Consider the following 19774-nt stretch of genomic DNA (forward strand, 5'->3'; position numbering starts at 1 on the left):
TACATAATAGTATAATTCTCTCAATTCTTTTTCTGTCTCACCTGATTGAACTGTCAGTTGCAAACAGGAAGTTCAGAGTGCTACCACTCTTCTTGCCCATCTGTGGTTGCTTAGCAGCAAAGGTCCGCCCTTTTCCTTCCTAGGTAGCTTAATGTAATAAAAACAACAATAGCTACTGATTGGCCCTGTTGAACTCAGAAGGGAATGAAGTATTGTTGAATGTCAGGATCCTGATTTTTGCCCTAACTGACTTTACCGCCTTAAGCGAGAGATTAATGGGGTGAAACTGTCAAGGAGGGGGATCAGATTCATATTTTTACATAAGGATCCCCCTTATTGTTCAAACTCAAGAAATACAATCAGAGAGTTTTTATATATGGTGCTTCTCTCATCCTATTGGGGGGGGGGGGGGAATGGTACCTGCCGATATTCTCCTTGTTTTATGCTGATACCAAAAACATAAGAGGGTATAGGTGGCCTTCAATTGATGATCATTTGTTTAATAATGGTTCAGAGTTACGGTCGCTTTGGAAAAATGATGGTTCGAAGTTACAACCGTCGCCTCAATCTTGCGATCATGTGATTGCAATTTGGGCATTTGCAACCTGGCTCACATGTACAACGGTTGCAACATCTTGTGATCATATGATTGAGCCATGGTGGCGCAGTGGTTAAAATGCAGTAATGCAGGGCTAACTCACTGCTCACTGTCGGGAGTTCGATTCTCACTGGCTCAAGGTTGACTTAGCCTTCCATCCTTCTGAGGACCCAGATTGTTGGGGGCAGTATGCTAACTCTGTAAACTGCTTAGAGAGTAAAGCACTGTGAAGCGGTATATAAGTCTAAGTGCTATTGCTATTGTGATCGTGATTTGTAACTTTCCCTACCAGCTTTCTGCAAGCAAAGTCAATTGGGGAAGCCAGATTCATTTAACAACCAGGTGATTGGTTTAATGATCACACTGATTCACTTAACAACAACAATAAAAATGGTTGTAAAATTGGGGCCTATCACATGATGAAATTGTGGTCATAAGTTGAGGACTATCTGTATACCTTTTGGCCAGGATGCTGTCATTCTTCAAAGATTTCTTTGGTGTGGGAAGAAATTATTTTAGGGGTCTGAAATTTCAGTATTTCTGTCAATCTGATTTAAAGTCTTACATTTCTAGATGTATAGATTGATTTATAGACTAACTTTATAAACTTTAAGCAGTTGTAGAGATTGGTTTATAGACTGAAATACTGTATATACATATTTACTGTATAAAGGTCATCCTTGTTTAGCAATTACAACTGGGACCCGCAATTCAGTCTTTAAGTGAAGTAGTCACTAAGTGAAACTGACTGGGCTTACCATATTACTTCAGCTTTCCTTTGCTTTACAGACCCATGAAAGTCATAAATATAAAGATTTATCCTAAGGTTACTTTTTCATTGCCATAGTATCTGTGAACAGTCACTAAACAAGGCAGTTGATAAATGAGGTTTAGATGTACTTTTAGATGTATAGATTGGTTTACAAACTGAATTCTATAAACCTATAGATGCTTAATCTATAAACCTGTAGATATATAGACTGGTTTATAGATGTATATCTATATATTTATAGACATATAGACCGGTTCATAGACTTATCTCTAAATTTTGTAGTATATAGGCTTAATCTATAAATCTATATAGATTTATAGTCTGAATCTATAAATCAGGCCTGTCATACACAGGCCACGCCCACCCCAGTTCCACAAAGGCAAAAAATGTTGCGACACATAACAATATGTCACGTGATGTGATCGAGTTTGACACCCATGCTATAAATCAATAGATTTATATCCTGCCTTTCCTTCAGGAGTTCAAGGTGACATACCTTATAATTTCTCTTCCCACGTTCCTCACAACAACAACTCTCTTGAGGTAGGTTGGACTGAGAGAATGAGTGGTCCAAAGCCCAGGAAGTTTCTGTGGCCCAGGATAGACTTGAATCTGGGCCTCCCTAATACTAGCCCAATACTTAGATCTCTACGCCATATTGGCTCTCAAATGCAGCATTTTTCAATCTCAGCCACTTTAACACGCATGAACTTCAACTCCCAGAATTCATGCTGGCTGGGGAATTCTGGGAATTAAAGTCTCACACATCTTAAAGTTGGTGTGATTAAGAAAACCTTTCCTAATGGAAGTCAGGTTAATTTTAGGACCAAGGATAGCACAAACAAGCCATCTCTGGAAAAGCAGATTATAGTGCAGTGTAATATTAAGCTTGAAAAGACATATTCATAAAAGTTCTTCTTGTCCGCCAATAGGTCAAGCTGCTTTATTCGTGCCAAATCCCATTTTGCTTGTTGCTGCTGACTGGCATAGAGTTGCAAGATATTATAGCTCTGTCTCTGGAAGCCAAAGACTGAACTGGGAGTTTAAATAGTTGTCCTGCAGAGTCACAGCTCCTTCCCATTGTTGAGATAATTAGGTTCATCCTTTTCTTTCAGGGCCTCCTTGCCCTTACCTTCATCGTAAGGATGAAATAGGAAAGGGGAGGATCGATGTGTCACTCTGAGCTCAGGTTAAACATAGAACATACGTAAGTTATAGGGCTGCACAGTGCTTGAGATTTAAAGGCGAAATATTTGGTGTGGGCTGCTGGCGACTCCTTAAAACTGGGGTCCCCAAACTTGGCAGCTTTAAGACTTGTGGACTTCAACTCTAGTCCAACCCCATTTGGGCAGGAAACCATATATCATTTCAGACAAATGCTTGCCCATTAGTTGTTCTATATTAGCCTAGGACAGTGATGGCTAACCTTTTTGCCGTCGCATGCCAAAAGTGGGGAGAACACGGGGGGGGTCACGCACATGCGTGCCCACAGCCATAATTCAATGAGCCCCGCCCCCACGCATGCATGTGGTACCCCCGCGCTCCTCCCACTTTTGGCACGGTGGACCTGGTAGGCCTCTTTTTTACCCTCCACAAGCTCCAGAGGCATTCTAGGAATCTGGGGAGGGCAAAAACGGCCTTCCCCACCCCCCGGAGGCCCTCTGGAGGCTGGAAACAGCTTGTTTCCCAACTTTTGGTGGGACCGGAAAGCCTGAAAATCAGGCTCTGCTGGCTGGAGAATTCTGGGAGTTGAAGTCCATAAGTCTTAAAGCTGCCAACTTTGAAGACCTCTGCCTTAAAATAACAGCATCTTCACCTAATTCCCCTGCAGATGTGAAAAGCAGCCGCCTGATCCCTGGAAAAGATGTGGCTGTTTTACAGTGTTGCCGATGGAGGCTAGCTGAGAGCCCCTGCGCACTCCAAACAATCATTTTCTTTTTTAATCCAAAATGCTGCATAGCGCTAGGAATAAAATAAGTGCTGAGATAATGCTCTGTCAGTGGCCTGTTTTTAATTTACACATGCTGAGACTTGCATATTGCAGCCCCCTGGTGTATTCTGTGTAGCAGAAGAATTCTAGATTCCTCAGGCACGGACATGCGCACGCACTTGAAAAGCCTGGACTTTTTGGCTGCCTGAACTGGCACTGGGTCTCCCTGCATTTGGCATTGTTGCCTTAACGTGGACAGTCCCTGATGGAGATGGGCCAGAAATACAGAGATTACATTTCAGCCAGACTGCAGAACAGATCGCTTGCCTTGGAAAGCAATGGAATCTGATTTTGGGGGACTGGTTAGCTGATACTATCTAGGCACCCCTCAATCTTGGAAGCAACCCTCCGTTTGTATTATATATCAACTACTGTTCACGGTGTTGGAAGCAGACCTTTTATTTATGTAGACTGATGTAATTTTGTGGCAGAATCACTCAAAGCAAAGGGGGAAAAAACCAGAAGGAACTGAATAACTGGATTCTGGAATGTCAGTACTGGTTTGAAAAAATGAAACTGGTGTTGGCAGTGTCTGGAAGAGTACTTCCTTTAAATTTGGAGGAGTCCAACCTTGTTACCCTTTCGGAAACCCCGTTGGCTGTTCCTCCAACCACTGTGGGCAGGATGTTAGGTGAGCAGGACCTGTGTGGTTTGAATAATAAGCATTATCTTTAGTGGGTTCTGGCACTTTGTATATACTGTATATTTGTTTTCTGGTTTCTTTGTGGACTTTAACGTATGATTAACTGACCATATTGATTGTTTAAATAAATAAAATCCCGAGGATGAATGAGCATTTTAAATCTCCTCTATCAATTAAACCTCCTCTCTTAATCTAATAGATCACGTGAAGTGTTAATACCACTTTATAATGCCTTGGTAAGACCACACTTGGAATACTGCATCCAGTTCTGGTCGCCAAGATGTAAAAAAGATGTTGAGACTCTAGAAAGAGTGCAGAGAAGAACAACAAAGATGATTAGGGGGCTGGAAGCTAAAACATATGAAGAACGGTTGCTGCAATTGGGTATGTCTAGTTTAATGAAAAGAAGGATTAGGGGTGACATGATAGCAGTCTTCCAATATCTCAGGGGTTGCATAAAGAAGAGGGGGTCAAGCTATTCTCCAAAGCAGGGGTCACCAACCTTTCAATCCTCAGGGACCACTAAATTCATAATTTTAAATCCCACGGGCCACTAATATGAATTTTAAAAAAGATAAATAGTATTTAGTGCAATATAAAAATGCAAATAATTTTTCTGTGGACCACCAGAATTTTCTCACGGACCACTGGTTGGTGACCACTGCTCCAAAGCACCTGAGGGCAAGACAAGAAGCAATGGATGGAAACTAATCAAGGAGAGAAGCAACCTAGAACTAAGGAGAAATTTCCTGACAGTTAGAACAATTAATCAGTGGAACAACTTGCCTCCAGAAGTTGTGAATGCTCCAACACTGGAAGTTTTTAAGAAGAGATTGGACAATCATTTGTCTGAAATGGTATGGGGTTTCCTGCTTGAGCAGGGGGTTGGACTAGAAGACCTCCAAGGTCCCTTCCAACTCTATTATTCTGTTAATTGAGCATCCCATAACTGATTAATAGTAGAAAACCTGACCTGATCATATGAACTTACACATTTATTAAACAAACAAACAAATAAACCAAATCGTCTTCATGTGTTCAGGCAAAGAGGATAGCCAAAAAACTTGTTAGGTGAAGGGAAAAGGTCTAATCAATTCAATATTGAATATTGAATTCAATATTCACTGGATCTTTTTGGTGGCCCCACAAGTAACAAAAGTGTGATGTCAACCGAGCCTGGGTTGATAAATTACACAAAAATTCCCAACAGTCCAATAAGGCCATGGAATAATGGCCTAACATAAATGCTCTTAGCTTAGAGGTTTTGATCTCATTTTTCACGATGACAGTTTTTGCATTTTTCTGCTGAAAAAGTTTAGTAGGATACATGCTAATATTTTATTCTGTCGTCTCTTTACATAAGTCTGGTGAACTAACTTGATTGAGAGAGATCCTGAAGGGGATTGTATATAAACAGCAAATAAACAAACAAGCTGCATCATACTGGCCCACTACAGATAATCCCCAAATTATGACCACAGTTGGACCAGAATTTCCATTGCTAAACAAGGCATTTTTAAAAAAGTGAATCATACCCAATTTAGATCTTTTTGCCATGGTGAATCAGTGCATTTGTTAAGTGAATCTGATTTCCCCCATTAACTTTGCTTGTTAGAAACTATCTGGGAGGTTGGCAAAAGACGATCACATGACCTCAGGATGCTGCAACTATCATAAACACATGCCAGCTGTCAAACATACAAATTTTGATCACATGACTGTGGGGATGCTGCAATGGCTCAAAGTACAGGTAGTCCTCGACTTACAACCACAATTGAGCCCCAAATATATGTTGTTAAGTGAGATACCTGTTAAGTGAATTTTGACCCATTTTACGCCCTTTCTTGCCACAGTTGCTAAGTGAATCACTGCAGTTGTTAAGTTAGCAACACAGTTGTTAAGTGAATCTGGCTTTCCCATTGACTTTGTTTGTCAGAAGATCCCAAAAGATGATCACATGACCTCAGGAAACTGCAAAGGTCTTAAATATGAACCAGTTCCCAAGCATCTAAATTTTGATCACCTGATCATAGGGATGCTGCAAAGGTTGTAACTTTGAAAAACGGTCATAAGTCACATTTTTCAGTGCCATTGTAACTTTGAACGGTCACTAAAAAACCTGTTGTAAGTCGAGGACTACCTATAAGCATTTTGAGAAAGCAGGAATTGTAATCCTCTTCCAACACCTTGCTTCTCTCTCCCTTTTGTAGATTCTTCAGAGAGTTTTTACTTTTAGGGAATTAATTCCCTGTTGAATGTGCACTAGACACATTTGGCGTGGCTGAGCTGTAGAATTCCAGCCGGCCACTAGATATCAGTAGAGAAATAGTTTTCTCTGTCTTTTCACTATCATCTAATGGCCACCCAGAGTTTTGCAGGCCAGAAATGAGCTTGACTGCCAAACAACCTTTATATATTTATGTCACAAGCAGCTACAATACATAATAGAACATGGGTGGGCAGGTTTTGTACATCTATGGATCACACAACTTTACTTTTATCTCTGAGGTTCACAGGGGACAGGTCCAGTAGTTCCATGATTCCTTAAGGGTGGGAAGGGATAGTTTGATCCTTTGGGGATATGTTTTAGGGAAGGGGTATCAAACCCAAGGCCTGTGAGCCGAATTCGGCCCTTGGGGTGCTTAAACCTGGCCCATGGGGCCACCCTGGAAATAGCGGAGGACCGGCCCACGGTGCCTCTACTAGTGAAAATGGAGCTCCGTTTTCGCTGGCAGGGGGCTGCAAGGAGGATCCCCCCAGCCCTGCCCAGAGTGACGTCAAGCTGGCCACACCCGCCCTGCCCCCTCCCCCCCGAGGTCAAACACAACTCTGATGGGGCCCTCAATGAAATTGCATTTGTCACCCCTGTTTTAGGACATTGTCCTGGTTGGCTAATGGTTACCTCTCATGGATTCTGGCAAAGCTTCAGTTTAGATACACCAAGGTCCAGAGCAAAGTAACCAGTCAGTTTCATTCTGTGCTGGTGGGATTCTTCCTTTTTACCTATCCATAACCCCAAGCAGCTGGATTGCAGAGCTTTGATCTCCATTGACCATAATGCTCCCAATTTAATATCAGTCAAGAATATCGTGGAAAACTAAAATGGCAGCTGTTGGCTTTTTAAAAGGGAGGGGGCACTGGGCAGGTGTCAGGGAGCCCCTACTGGGGTCTTGGCAGCTTTTCCAGAGATGCAGGATGTGAATGTTAGATTAGGTCATAGCCCAACCTCCGCTCTCCTGCACAGTGTAGGGAAAAAAATTAATCTTTTCATGTGGGAGTCTTTAAAAGGTTTCAAGGGGCCTTGGGGTTCTTTGGATCACAAGATGGAGAATTACAACAGTCGTAGATGTGAGACAGTTCAGGCAGATTGTGGTGGTGGGTTTCAGGGTGGGGATGCAGAAGGTTGTCTGCATTTTTAAGACGCAGGAACTTCCTCCACCATTCTTTGCCCTCTTTTGAGTCCTCCCTTTTCCTGCCAAAGGGAAACAATGGGAAATTGGGGTTGGGGGAGATGGAAAACAATATAGTATTATGACATTTCTCTCTCTCTCTCTCTCTCTCTCTCTCTCTCTTTCTCTCTCTCTCTCTGTGAATAAACAGTGAAGGAATTTCTGGAGTCCTCTTCAGAGCAGCGTTGTGGGATTTTTGAAATCGTAAACAATGAAAGGGTTTTGCATGTTCTTTTTTTTTTTTTTTTTTTTTGTTAAAAAAAACTTTTCAGGCAATGGTGTCAATGGAATAAAGCAGGAGAGTGGGAGTGGAGAGAATTATATAGAATGAAACAGGATTTTTTGGCAGGGGAGGAAGAGAAGTGGAAAGGCCTTTCCAGACCAGAAATAACTAGTAACTCTTTTCGATTGCTTGCACCTGGCCTGCAGCAATTCACTGAATTCCCTCTCCAATGGGATTTTGGGAGAGAGGAAAAAGACAACATGGTGTCTTATTCCAAGGCCCCAGGATGCATTGCTGTATTCTTCTGGATTGTTGCCTTGGCACTGAGCAGTGGGAATATTAGTGAACTCCTCTGATTCAGAGCCAGAGGGATGCCTTTTCAGGTCTGGATTGAACCCAACAGCACCAATTATCAGGAAAATCAAGGTCATCATTTAAAATTTCTAGGCCAAGGTTTTTGGAATTTCTGACAGCTGGGGATACCTCTTCAACCCTCCCCCCATGCTAAATTAAAATTGGACGAGTGCCTTCTGGAAAAATTGTACTTTTAGAAAGTGTTTATTAATAGAACTTCTGCTTGAATTGCTGATCAGGACATACAATATTTAGTCTTTGGAAGAAGCATTAAATCATGCAGGAAGACAACAGAAAATCTCTGGGTATTTCTGGGCACAGAATGGTTTAGTATACCCAGATGTGGCAGAATTTCTCAAAAGCTAAGGAAGCAAAGCCAAATTATTCACTCATGCAGAAGTCTATCATGGGATATTAGGGTGGAGGTTGGTTGCTTTGGTTCGGATTATTTTATTGATTCTTTTTCAAGCCTGCAATTTTCTTGGGATGGAAGGTGCTAGACTGCAATATTTGCAGGATCTCAGGCCTCAGATAACGTATATTGAACAAAAGCAAAGCAGAAACTGTAGCTCAAATGTATTATGTGAACTTAGCTAATTTGGTTTATTTATTAACCTCCACTAAGGAAAACTTAGTGCAGTATTTAAACCCTAACAACTTTTTCTTGTCTTGAGACTAACACCTGTTTCCTTTCGCCAGAGACAAAAATTGTGCCTCGAATATTGAAATATTTAAAAATGCATATATAGGCCACATTTGTACTTTGTGTTGCAGGATCCCGTTTGGACGAACTCAACGGGACGCTAGAATTTAAATCTTTCCAATGGTTTGGAGCCACGGTGCGATCACACGACAAATCCATCTTGGTAAGTGTTGGCTGCCATAATGGATAATTGAGCAGGAGGTGTGGTGCAAGTGACTGGAGCTCAGTCATAGATACTTTGCTTGCTTCCTTCCTTTGGTGAGAGAGATGCTTGGGATGGTAGATGTGGCAGTACAAAAATCTCTGATCCCAAGAGAGATGCTCCAGGATGATTGAAGTTATCACAACCACATTGTTGCCTATTGTGCAATCAGCTGAAATCTGGGAGTGATGAAATCCAAAAATAAAGTATTTCTTCCTGTGTCTTGAGAAACAAAAACCACGATGCCACTGCATTTACTTTTGGAGACACTTGCCCTTCTCACCCACTGTGTGGAAACAGTAGTCTTTTCAATCACAGGCTCGTAGCAGGTTTATAACTCTGCAATTATACATGCCCTTATCTTGGAGCAAAGCTCCTCGACCAAAGCTGGACTTAACTTCTTAATAAACAAGCACAAGATACTGCTAACTCCACTGTCTCCCTCTTTCTCTCCTGACCACCTTAATGTTTAGAATCAGAATCAGAATAGAGCTGGAAGTGACCTGGGAGGTCTTCTAATCCAGCCCCTTGCTCAAGCAGGAGACCTTATACCACTTCAGACAAGTGACTGTCCAGTCTCTTCTTAAAAACCTTCAGTGATGAAGCACCCACAACTTCTGGCAGCAAGCTGTTCCACTGGTTAATTGTCCTCACTATTAGGAAGTTTCTCCTCGATTCCAGGTTTAATTCATGTTCACATTAGAAGGCCAGGCATCTTACTTTCAATCCTTATTATTCAGACTACAGTTCCAACATGATGTCTGTGGTCGCATCATATTACAAAATTTTGGGAAAGACATTTTTAAGGATGACTGCAGAGCAACCTTCTCCAATTTGGTGTCCCCCTCCTGTTGTACCAGAAGTGCAGCTCCCATATGTCCAGCCAGTTCTGCTGCTCCGGCTGGGTGATGGAAGCTATTGTCGAACCCATATGAGTGGCCACCAGGTTAGGCAGACAGTGCAGGTAGTCCTCGACTTATGACCACAATTGAGTCAAAAATTTATGTTGATAAGTGAGACATTTGTGAAGTGAAATTGCCCCATTTTACAACCTTCCTTCCCACAGTTGTTAAGTGAATCCCTGCGGCTCTTAAGTTACTTAAGTCACTGACTCATATTTATGACGGTTGCAGTGTCCCTGGGTCACCTTTTTGCACCCTTCTGACAAGCAAAGTCCATGGGGAAGCCAGACTCACTTCATAGCCGTGCTACTAACTAAGAACCGCAGGGATTCACTTAACAATTGTGGCAAGAAAGGTCGTAAAATGGCAAAATTCACTTCACAATAATATGGCTGAGCAACAGAAATTTTGGGCTCCATTGTGGTCATAGGTTGAGGACTACCTGTACTTATTTCCCAGTTGCTAAGATTGCCCCATGTTTCCTTTAAAAAAAAATAACTCGGCTTCCAGACTTTTAGATAACTCCCTTGGAAATAAGGAAATTGGGATTGGATGTCTTGGGAATATGTTTTCATTTTTAAAAAGTGTGTGTGTGTGTGTGTGTGTGAAAAGATAAAGGTTTCCCTGTCCAATTGTGTATCTGATCTAGGGTGCAGTGCTCATCTCTGTTTCTTGGTCAAGGGAGCCAGCCTTGTCCGAAGACATTTTCCAGGGTGATGTGGCCAGCATGGCTATACACCAAAGGCACACAGAGCACTATTACCTTCCCACCCAAGTGGTACCTATTAATCTACTCGCACTTGCATGCTTTTGAACTGTTAGGTAGGCAGGAACTGGGGCAAGGAACAGGAGCTCATACCGTTGCAAGAGCAGGCTTTTAATACATCCTGCATTTAAGAGAGTAGACTAAACGATGTCCATTAAGTATACGTTTTCAAATCCCGTGCATCTGGCGGGTTTGTAGATTTGATCTTATCTAGATGCAGCATGTTGGTAACCTTAGCTGTGAATATTACTGTGGGGGTTGTCCAGTATGTGCTGATTTCTTTTTAACCACATGTACTGGTGAGAGGAGCCTGTACAGGCTGAGTTATCCCTCATAGTTTAGACTGCAAAGATAGGAAAAATACATGGTGCAACAACCAAGCCCTGCCATTAGAATTTTCTCTTGCCTTGTGATTTTAGGGTAGAAACAGATTACCCCTTACTGCTTGCTCTCTCTTTTAAATGGTCCCATGTGATTTCTCTAAGCACTTCAGGAACTGGATCATGGTCTGTATAGGGAGCAACAGGAATGTGCCACGCTGAACCTCATGGCAAGATGAGTCGTCCTTTGTGGCCTGAACTAGCTTCCATCGAGGGATAGTCTGTTTCTGAGCTCTGAATGACAGGAGCCAGTGTGATGGCATGGTCAAAGGTGCTGGAGAGATGCAGGTTTATGCCCACTCTCAGTCATGGAAGTTCCTTTTTGATGACGTCAGGAAATTAACTCTTTACCTACTTCAAAGGATTATTGTTTGAGGAAAAAATTGAGGGAGTGCTCTGTATGTCACCTTGAGCTGCTGAAGGAAAGAAGGAAGGCGTGTGGGGGAGGGATAACAAGCAAAAAATAAAATCAGGACAGTTGGGGATGTCCCTATCTGTCGTTTTTTTTCCCCTCTCAGTACAGGCTGGTACTCCAGTGTGCAACCTGAATTTGAAAGCTGCATGCAAGTACTCCAAAGTGCAAGTGGTTTTGCAGCCTGCAAAGGCCAATTGTGACGCTCTGATCTCCCAATCAATCACCCTTTTATTACTGTCACAGACCAGATTCTGCTCTCCCCAAATTGCATTGACTTCCAGTTTGGCATGATCCCAAATGCTCGGGTTTCTCAGCAATGGCCATGCTGGCTGGGGAATTCTGGGAATTGAAGTCCACACATCTGGAGATCACTAGTGTTAAGAAAAGCTTCTCTATAAAGTCAGTTCAGTATTCAAGATGGCCTTGGCAGCTTCTTGATCATCCCTTTCCATTTTTACTTAATTTGGAAATATTTGTTCTTCCGCCCTTAATGCTAGCCTCAAGTCAGCCTTCCTGCTGTTTTCAAGGAATTGGCGCCTTGTCCAGTTGTTTGTGATAAAAGACGAAAATTATCTTAGGTCCTCTTTGAAGCAGCTGAGTGTTTAAAGATAGCTATCAAGACCTGCTTGTTACATTACACACAGCCTGTCTCCTTTATGGCAGGGCTTTTCAACAAAAAAGAGGCTGCCCCGTGTTTTAGGCTGCCAGCTTTCCAATCAACAATATATGGAAGGATCTAAGATGTTGCAAATTACTGTGTGTGTATAAAATGGCTTTATAATGCCCATTGTTTATTCTCTCTGCTTGTGGTGTTTTCTTAAAAAGAAAGAACGCCGCAAAGTGTATACATTTCACTCATTGTTCTGCTTGTGCTATTCAACGGGAGGGGCAGGTCTGTACAGGGCGATGAAATCCAAACCCTGACATTTTGGACTGTGGAGAATCCTGCTCAGATTCCCTCCTTCCCTCTTTCCTCCCCCCTCCCCCTTCACACACATTTGTCTTCTATATCAGGGATCCCCAACCTTCGCAACTTTAAGACTTGTGGACCTCAACTCCCAGAATTCCTCAGCTAGCTGAGCCAAGCCAAGAGATCCACAAGCTGGCTGAGGAATTCTGGGAGTTGAAGTCCACAAGTCTTAAAGTTGTCAAGGTTGGAGAACCCTGTTCTAAATCTATTGATCCCAACATTTGGAACAAAATCTTTCTACTCACAAAGGCTAGAAATCTTGTAGTTAAAATGCTGTCACCATTAGCAATGAGCAGAGAGGCTGTTTAATCAAAATCCCCAAGGGGAAGAAGAGATAAAGGAGTAGCTTTTGGGTTTGTCATCAATCTAACACCACTTTCTAAGTTTTTGGTTTTTGTTTTTGTTTTTTTAAAAATTGTCCTATAAAGTTTAACATGAAAAAAATTACCATTTCTGCCCGAGCAAGGGGTTGGACTAGAAGATCTCTACTCTGTTTCACCTAAAATAAGACATCCACTGATAATAAGTGGATAATGGTGGTTCTCCTCCTTCCTCTCTGACCGTACGCAGTCTGTGTTGATGGGGGGGCAGAGGTCGACCCCGAGGTTCCTCACTTGTGGTGTGCCATAAGGGTCAGTCCTCTCGCCCCTCCTGTTTAACATTTATGTGAAGCCGCTGGGCAAGATCATCCGTGGCTTTGGGGTGAAGTGTCAACTATATGCCGATGACACGCAGTTGTACATTTCAACCCCAGGCCACCCCAATGATGCCCTTGACGTGATGTCCCGTTGCCTGGAGGCTGTGTGGATCTGGATGGGGAGGAACAGGGTCAGACTCAACCCCTCCAAGACTGAGTGGCTGTGGTTTCCGACGTCCCGATATAGCCAGCTAACACCATCGTTGGCTATTGGGGATGAGATCTTACCCCTCTCAGAGAGGGCTCGCAACTTGGGCATCCTCCTGGATTCACGGCTGTCTTTAGACGATCATATGACGGCCATGGCCAGGAGGGCTTTTTATCAGGTTTGCCTGATTTCCCAGTTGCGTCCCTTTCTGGATCAGGACGTCTTGCACACAGTCACTCACGCCCTCGTCATTTCACGTCTGGACTATTGTAATGCTCTCTATATGGGGCTCCCCTTGAGGAGCACCCGGAGGCTCCAACTGGTCCAGAATGCGGCCACGCGAGTGATAATGGGGGCAACTCGTCGCTCCCATGTAACACCCCTTTTGCGTGAGCTGCACTGGCTCCCTGCACTCTTCCGGGTGCGCTTTAAGGTGTTGGTTACCACCTTTAAAGCACTCCATTGCTTAGGACCTGGTTACTTACAGGACCGCATTCTGCCACCGTTTTCCTCCCACCGACCGACATGCTCCCACAGAGAGGGCCTCCTCAGGGTGCCGTCGGCCAAACAGTGTTGACTGGTGACCCCCAGGGGGAGAGCCTTCTCTCTGGGGGCTCCTGCCCTATGGAATGAATTGCCCCCGGACATACGAAGGATCCCCGACCTCCGCGCCTTCTCTCGTGCTCTGAAGACCCTATTATTTCAGCAAGCCGGTCTGACGGGATAAATGATTTTAAATTGAGTTTTAAAAGTGGTTTAAAATGGATTTAATTGGAAGTTTTAATTTTGGCCAAAGATTGAATTGTTTTAATATGTTTTTAAAATTTTGTCTTGTATGTTGTTTTATCATGGCTGTTCACCGCCCTGAGTCCTTCGGGAGAAGGGCGGTATACAAATGTAATAAAAACTAAAACTAAAAAAAAAAAACTAATAAGCCCAATCGGGCTTTTGAGCGCATGTGCTAAAAATAAGCCCCCCCTAAAAATAAGCCCTCCCCAAAAATATTTAAAAGCTTGTGCAGCCGGTCCCCGCCATTTCCTCTGCTTTCCTCCACATGCACCAAAATAATAAGACCTCCCCAAAAATAAGGCCAAGCTCTTATTTCAGGGTTCAAAAAAATATAAGACAGGGTCTTATTTTCAGGGAAACATGGTAAGTTCCCTTCCAACTATGTTATTCTGTTATCTTGAGGGTTGGTGTGAATATACTACTTGTCTGAAGATCATGCCAATTCATTACTTCTTCCAGGAAGCCTCTAACCGATATTTGGAATGGAGAATATTTTCCTGGCCACTTCAAAGGGAAGTTTGAGGTTTTCATTTGATAGATTCTTGATTACTATAGGTCTAAAAAAAAAAAAAACCTTAGAAAAGATTTTCATTTATCAACATCTGCATTTAGTTTTACCTGCCACTGATTGAAAGAGTTCATGGGTCAAGAATGCTATTGCGCTGTTTTTTTCCTACTTTAGTCATCACTTGGCTATACTGCAAATTGTTGCTTCAGTGCCCTAAATTCAAGACAAAGAGGGGTGTAGCTAAAAAGGCAATTTCTGGGGGGTGGGGGAGGCAGAAGAAGAGCCTCCAGCTCTTTAAGCATGTGGGTTTGGGGTTTGGCACCATTGTACAGGGAAAGGAATTCCTTTCTCTTCTGGTGTCGTTGGGTTCCTCCCCCAAATTATATTAGAGACACATTTTATTTTATGATCTGTTTGCTTGAGCTATAAAGGTAGATAGTAAGATGGGTAGATAGATATTTTTCCTCAATTTTGACCTCAGGCTGCTTTGCAAAATCAAATACTCAAGAGTCTGAAATACAGATTGCTCCTGTATGAAACAAGTGAGAGCAAAAAGTAGAAACAGTCCCAGGAAGAAGCACAAGCGGGGATTTATTTTAGCCAATGGTGAGGCTTGTAAGCAACTTCTAAAACTTGTCAGCTTTAGCAGAGGCTGCACTGGAAAGTCTCCGAGCAGTATGTATACGTTTCAAGAACTTCTGTCCAAAACAGGAACTCACATTGATTAACAAATCAAAAGACACCTTAATCAGAGACACCTTAAAAGCGCTGTCAAACTCATCCTGCTTTAAACAAATTGCTGCCAGTGGCTTTATTTTTCTAAACAGGACTGAATCAAGCCATTTGGCTGCTTCAGATGAAGAAGCGGTTATCAGCCATCTTCTTGTTCCATGGAAGTAACCTGACTTTTGTTGACATCAGCAACGGAGCAAGATTTTCCATTGCAACTTAAGACAGAGAGAGAGCAGCAAGGATGTGTGTGTGTGTGTGTGTGTATGTGTGTGTGTGTGTGTGTGTGTGTGTGTATGTGTATGAGCATGCAGGCCACATGGCCTTCAACAAATGTCTTCTACCTTCTAACATCTGCTGCCTGAGTTGGCTGCTTGAGAGGAAGGCTAAATCCGTCATAGGAACTGAAGTTCAGGATGGGATAAGAACTCATTTGCTTGTGAATGAAAGTGTTGGAAAGGAAGTTGGTTGTGGGAGAAGCTATAGAACAGCGATTTTCTGAAGGCGGGGTTTCCCTCTGGTAGGGCCTGGCCTGGTTGATCTAATGACAACAATGGAAAGGTTGGCTGCAGGTTAGATGTCACTCATTGACCCTTGAGCTCTCTGCCTTTGCTTACTAGGCTGATTTTTTTTTTCCTACTAGGCCTGTGCCCCCTTGTACAGCTGGCGGACAACTAAGGATGAACCTCAACGTGAAGTTGTGGGCTCATGCTACCTGTCAATCAACAACTTTACTAAATTCGTGGAATATGCTCCTTGCCGCTCAGGTAATATGTGGTGTATGAGAGAAGGGATTGTTAATGAAAATATTATTGAATAACTTCATCCTCTAAAATAATGAATAGTCAATGAGGAGGGGAGCCTCTGGACATCTGGCCTGGATCTCCAACCTTTGAAGTCTATTGGACAATTTGGAACATTGAGAGCATGCTGTGAGCCCTCTTAGAAAATGGCTGCAGTGGGAGAGCTTGCTCATTTACGGAATGGCAGCTGTGGTCCATATCTCTACCCCCTTTAGGCTCTCCTCAGAGAAACGATCATTATTATCCCTTGTCATTTTTGACCTTTCTCTGAACAGATGATCCAGAACTGAAAGCATGCTTTAGAGATGTAAAACGTCAGGTGGAGCAGGGAGAAGTAAATATGTCACGTGGTGTCTATAGCACATTGGCAATACTAGATTCCCAGGCTGGAGGCCTTTATGGCATATTTTGGAGCATGACACAGTTTGGAGTAGTAGCTGAGGTGCTGGCCTAGAAACCAGGAGACTGTGAGTTCTAGTCGTGCCTTAGGCATGAAAACCAGCTGGGTGATCATGGGCCAGTCACTCACTCTCAGCTCAGCCCACCTAACAGGGTTGGTATTGGTGGGAAAAGAGTATTAAGTATATTGGTCACCTTGAGTTATTTATTAAAATAATAAAGATGATTGATAGAGAGAAAGGGAGAGAGACGGAGAGAAAGTTACTTGTTGCAGGTCTTCTCAATGATGCTTCCCAAATATTTGTTGTGTGCTGCCCAGAGTTGCCTTTGGTGAGATGGGTGGCTCTTTAAATTTGATTAATAAATAAAAATGTGAATTCTAAGCCATAATCCCAAAACACGTATTTAAGCATGGGACTAAGGGAGTGTTGTTCCATGCCTTTTGGAAGGCAAGGCACAGCTAGTGCCTCTTTCCAGATGGCATTGAATGAAAATATTGTTTTAAATGCTTGCTGGAAGAAATCTCTTTCTGTCATGACTAGAGATGTGGGAATCTACTTGGGGAATGAAACATGCCTTTGAACTAAAGAACATTCTATTCCCCTCTGGACCATGCCACTCTGGAGGAGTATGATTGTTTCTGAAAGTAAATTCTCTGAATCGGAAACAGTTTGAGGTATCCTAGACATGGTATTCTGGATGAAACAGGCCTGTTTCATGCCCAGACCACACCCAGGATGCCTCAAACTGCTTCCAGTTTAGATGATTTACTTCTGAAAACTGCCAGACCACCCCTGGAATGGCACAGTCCAAAGGAGATTGGCTAATCCAGGGGAGAAGCAGAATGTTCCATTCCCAAATAGAAGAACTTGGCACATCCCTGCTCGTAACCCATCTTTCCACTTTTATCATTCAGGAAGCATTAATGAAGTGTTTAAAGAAATACATCCAGCTATGTTATTAAAATAAGCAATTCATGTATGGCCTTTTTTTTTTAAGCTCTGCACCACAGGATGGAAAAACCTGTGGCCCTCCTGATTGTTAATGAACACCACATGTTCCCCATGTCTGATGCTCAGCCGTTATGATGAAGCTTTGCTCAGTTTATATCAGATTAAATGATGGGTTTAATTTGAGGGATAGAGAAGCGAGGAGAGCAGAAGAGATAATCTTGGATTCCTACTTTTTGATGCCTTTAAGTGGGAGTTTTATCCTGAACCTCCTCCAATACATGTATGCCTCCATGAGAAGGAAACACAATTGAAAGGCATCTCATCAAAAAAAATTAAAGCTGCAATATCAATGGCGTCTTACATTACCCGCATAAACTGTTGTTGCACCATGATTTCAAGCCATCATTTCTTGTTTAGCTTCTCTGAATTTCTCAACTCTCTTCTTCCCTCTCTCTCTCTCTCCTGCCAGATCTAAACTCACCTGCTGGACAAGGCTATTGTCAAAGTGGCTTCAGTGCTGAATTCACAAAGGTCAGTTTCCTTTCTCCTTGAGTGTGGGGCAGTGTAAGGACAATGCACATTAGGTTCGGACCAGTGGTGAAATCCATTTTTTTTACTACCAGTTCTGTGGGCGTGGCATGGTGGGCGTGGCTTGGTGGGTGTGGCAGGGGAAGGATACTGCAGAATATCCATTCCCTCCCCATTCCTGGGGCAAGGATACTGCAAAATCCCCATTCCCACCCTACTCCAGGGGAAGGATACTGCAAAATCCCCATTCCCACCCCACTCCAGGGGAAGGATACTGCAAAATCCCCATTCCCTCCCCACTCCTGGGGGAAGGATATTGCAAAATCTCTATTCCCATCCCACTCTGGGGCCAGCCAGAGGTGGTATTTGTCGGTTCTCCGAACTACTTAAAATTTCTGCTGCCGGTTCTCCAGAACCTGTCAGAACCTGCTAGATTTCGCCCCTGGTTTGGGCATTTAAGGGGGAAGTCTCCAACAGGTTAAGGTAGAGGTGGTTAAATAAGAATTTTGTGGATTTTAAAAAAATGCCTTTCTCTCTGCAGGCAGGGCGGGTTCTTCTTGGTGGCCCTGGAAGCTACTTCTGGCAAGGTGAGCATCTACCCACAATTGCATGACATAGGTTAGAGGCAGGCCTTGGTTTTATCTCTTTCACCTTCAACCCAGGTTACAGTGGGAAACGGTTCTGTGAGGAATTTTAATTGGGCATGAAGGAAGAGAAAAGGCAGCAGAAGGAAAGACTAGGGAGATCTGTATATTAAAAAAAAATACTGGGAATTTGAGGTAACGGCTAGAATGATGTTTGTAGGCCCGGAGAGAGGTAGATGTTGCCATGTTGTCGAAGTGGCTGTTCGCGCCATAGGGGAATCTGTTTTTGCAAAGCTGATCTAACGGAAATGCAAGTAGTCCTCGACTTACAACCACAACTGAGCCCAAAATTTATGCTGCTAAGCAAGACAGTTGTTGGGTGAGTTTTACCCCACCATTTTACAACTTTTCTTTCCGCCGTTGTTAAGTGAATAATGGCATTCGTTAAGTTAGTAACGTGGGGGATCTGGCTTCCCCGTTGACAACGCTGTTCGGAAGGTTGCGAAAGGCGATCACATGACCCCGGGACACTGCAATCATCATAAATATGAGTAGGTTGCCAAGCATCTGAATTTTCATCACATGACTGTAGGGAGGCTGTGGAAACAATCATAAGTGTGAAAAACGGTTATGAGTCACTTTTTCCAGTGCTGTTGTAACTTCAACAATCCCTAAATGAACTGATGTAAATCTAGGACTACCTGTCAATTTTCCTTTGCTTCCATGTGTCCTTTTTCTCCCTCCTCATCCCCTCCGTATGGTGTCTGAGAACATCGCGTAAAGGGCCCTCACAGAAAATAAGTGATTTTGATTCCGAACTCTTATATCAATTTGATATAGAGAAAAGGAGGCCTCCGTGGGATCGAGTAGAATCCCTTTTAAAGGGCTAGGAAGGGACTGGATTCTTTCCCACGCATGTTTCCCTCTGTTTTTGTTACTTGAAATACATTGTGTTTTATGTATTCATTATCCGACAATGTTTATTTGCCTGATCAGATTAATCTTATTATTCTTTGTCCTATTTTTGAGCATACCTTCTCATCCATGGGGGTTGGAATTCCTTTCTTTAGTTTGAACAGGAAAGCAGCGGCTAAGATTCACAAACAGCATTACTGCAAATATGTATTTTGTTTGCAAGTTCCGTGTGACTGTTTGATAACCATAAGCGCCAGCTGCCTCACATATCTGAACATTGTCTCCGGCAATCTTTCTCTGACATCTCTCAAATTTCATTATGTTATTTCTTGCCTATCCCCCCAAGAAACATGA

The 19774-nt window shown here is 42.9% G+C and overlaps 1 protein-coding gene across 1 annotated transcript in view; it reads left to right on the plus strand.

The window, feature by feature from the left end:
• Positions 1-19774, plus strand: part of ITGA5 (integrin subunit alpha 5) — a 96929-nt gene that overhangs the window by 26828 nt on the left and 50327 nt on the right. The window contains exons 3-6 of the mRNA XM_034419286.3: positions 8804-8895; positions 15882-16005; positions 17863-17924; positions 18463-18508. Of these exons, the coding sequence (XP_034275177.2) occupies positions 8804-8895; positions 15882-16005; positions 17863-17924; positions 18463-18508 (324 nt within the window). The remainder of the gene's footprint in view (positions 1-8803; positions 8896-15881; positions 16006-17862; positions 17925-18462; positions 18509-19774) is intronic.

The sequence above is a fragment of the Pantherophis guttatus genome, chromosome 2 (assembly GCF_059756535.1).
Source record: "Pantherophis guttatus breed Tessera chromosome 2, ASM5975653v1, whole genome shotgun sequence".
Classification (NCBI taxonomy): domain Eukaryota; kingdom Metazoa; phylum Chordata; class Lepidosauria; order Squamata; family Colubridae; genus Pantherophis; species Pantherophis guttatus.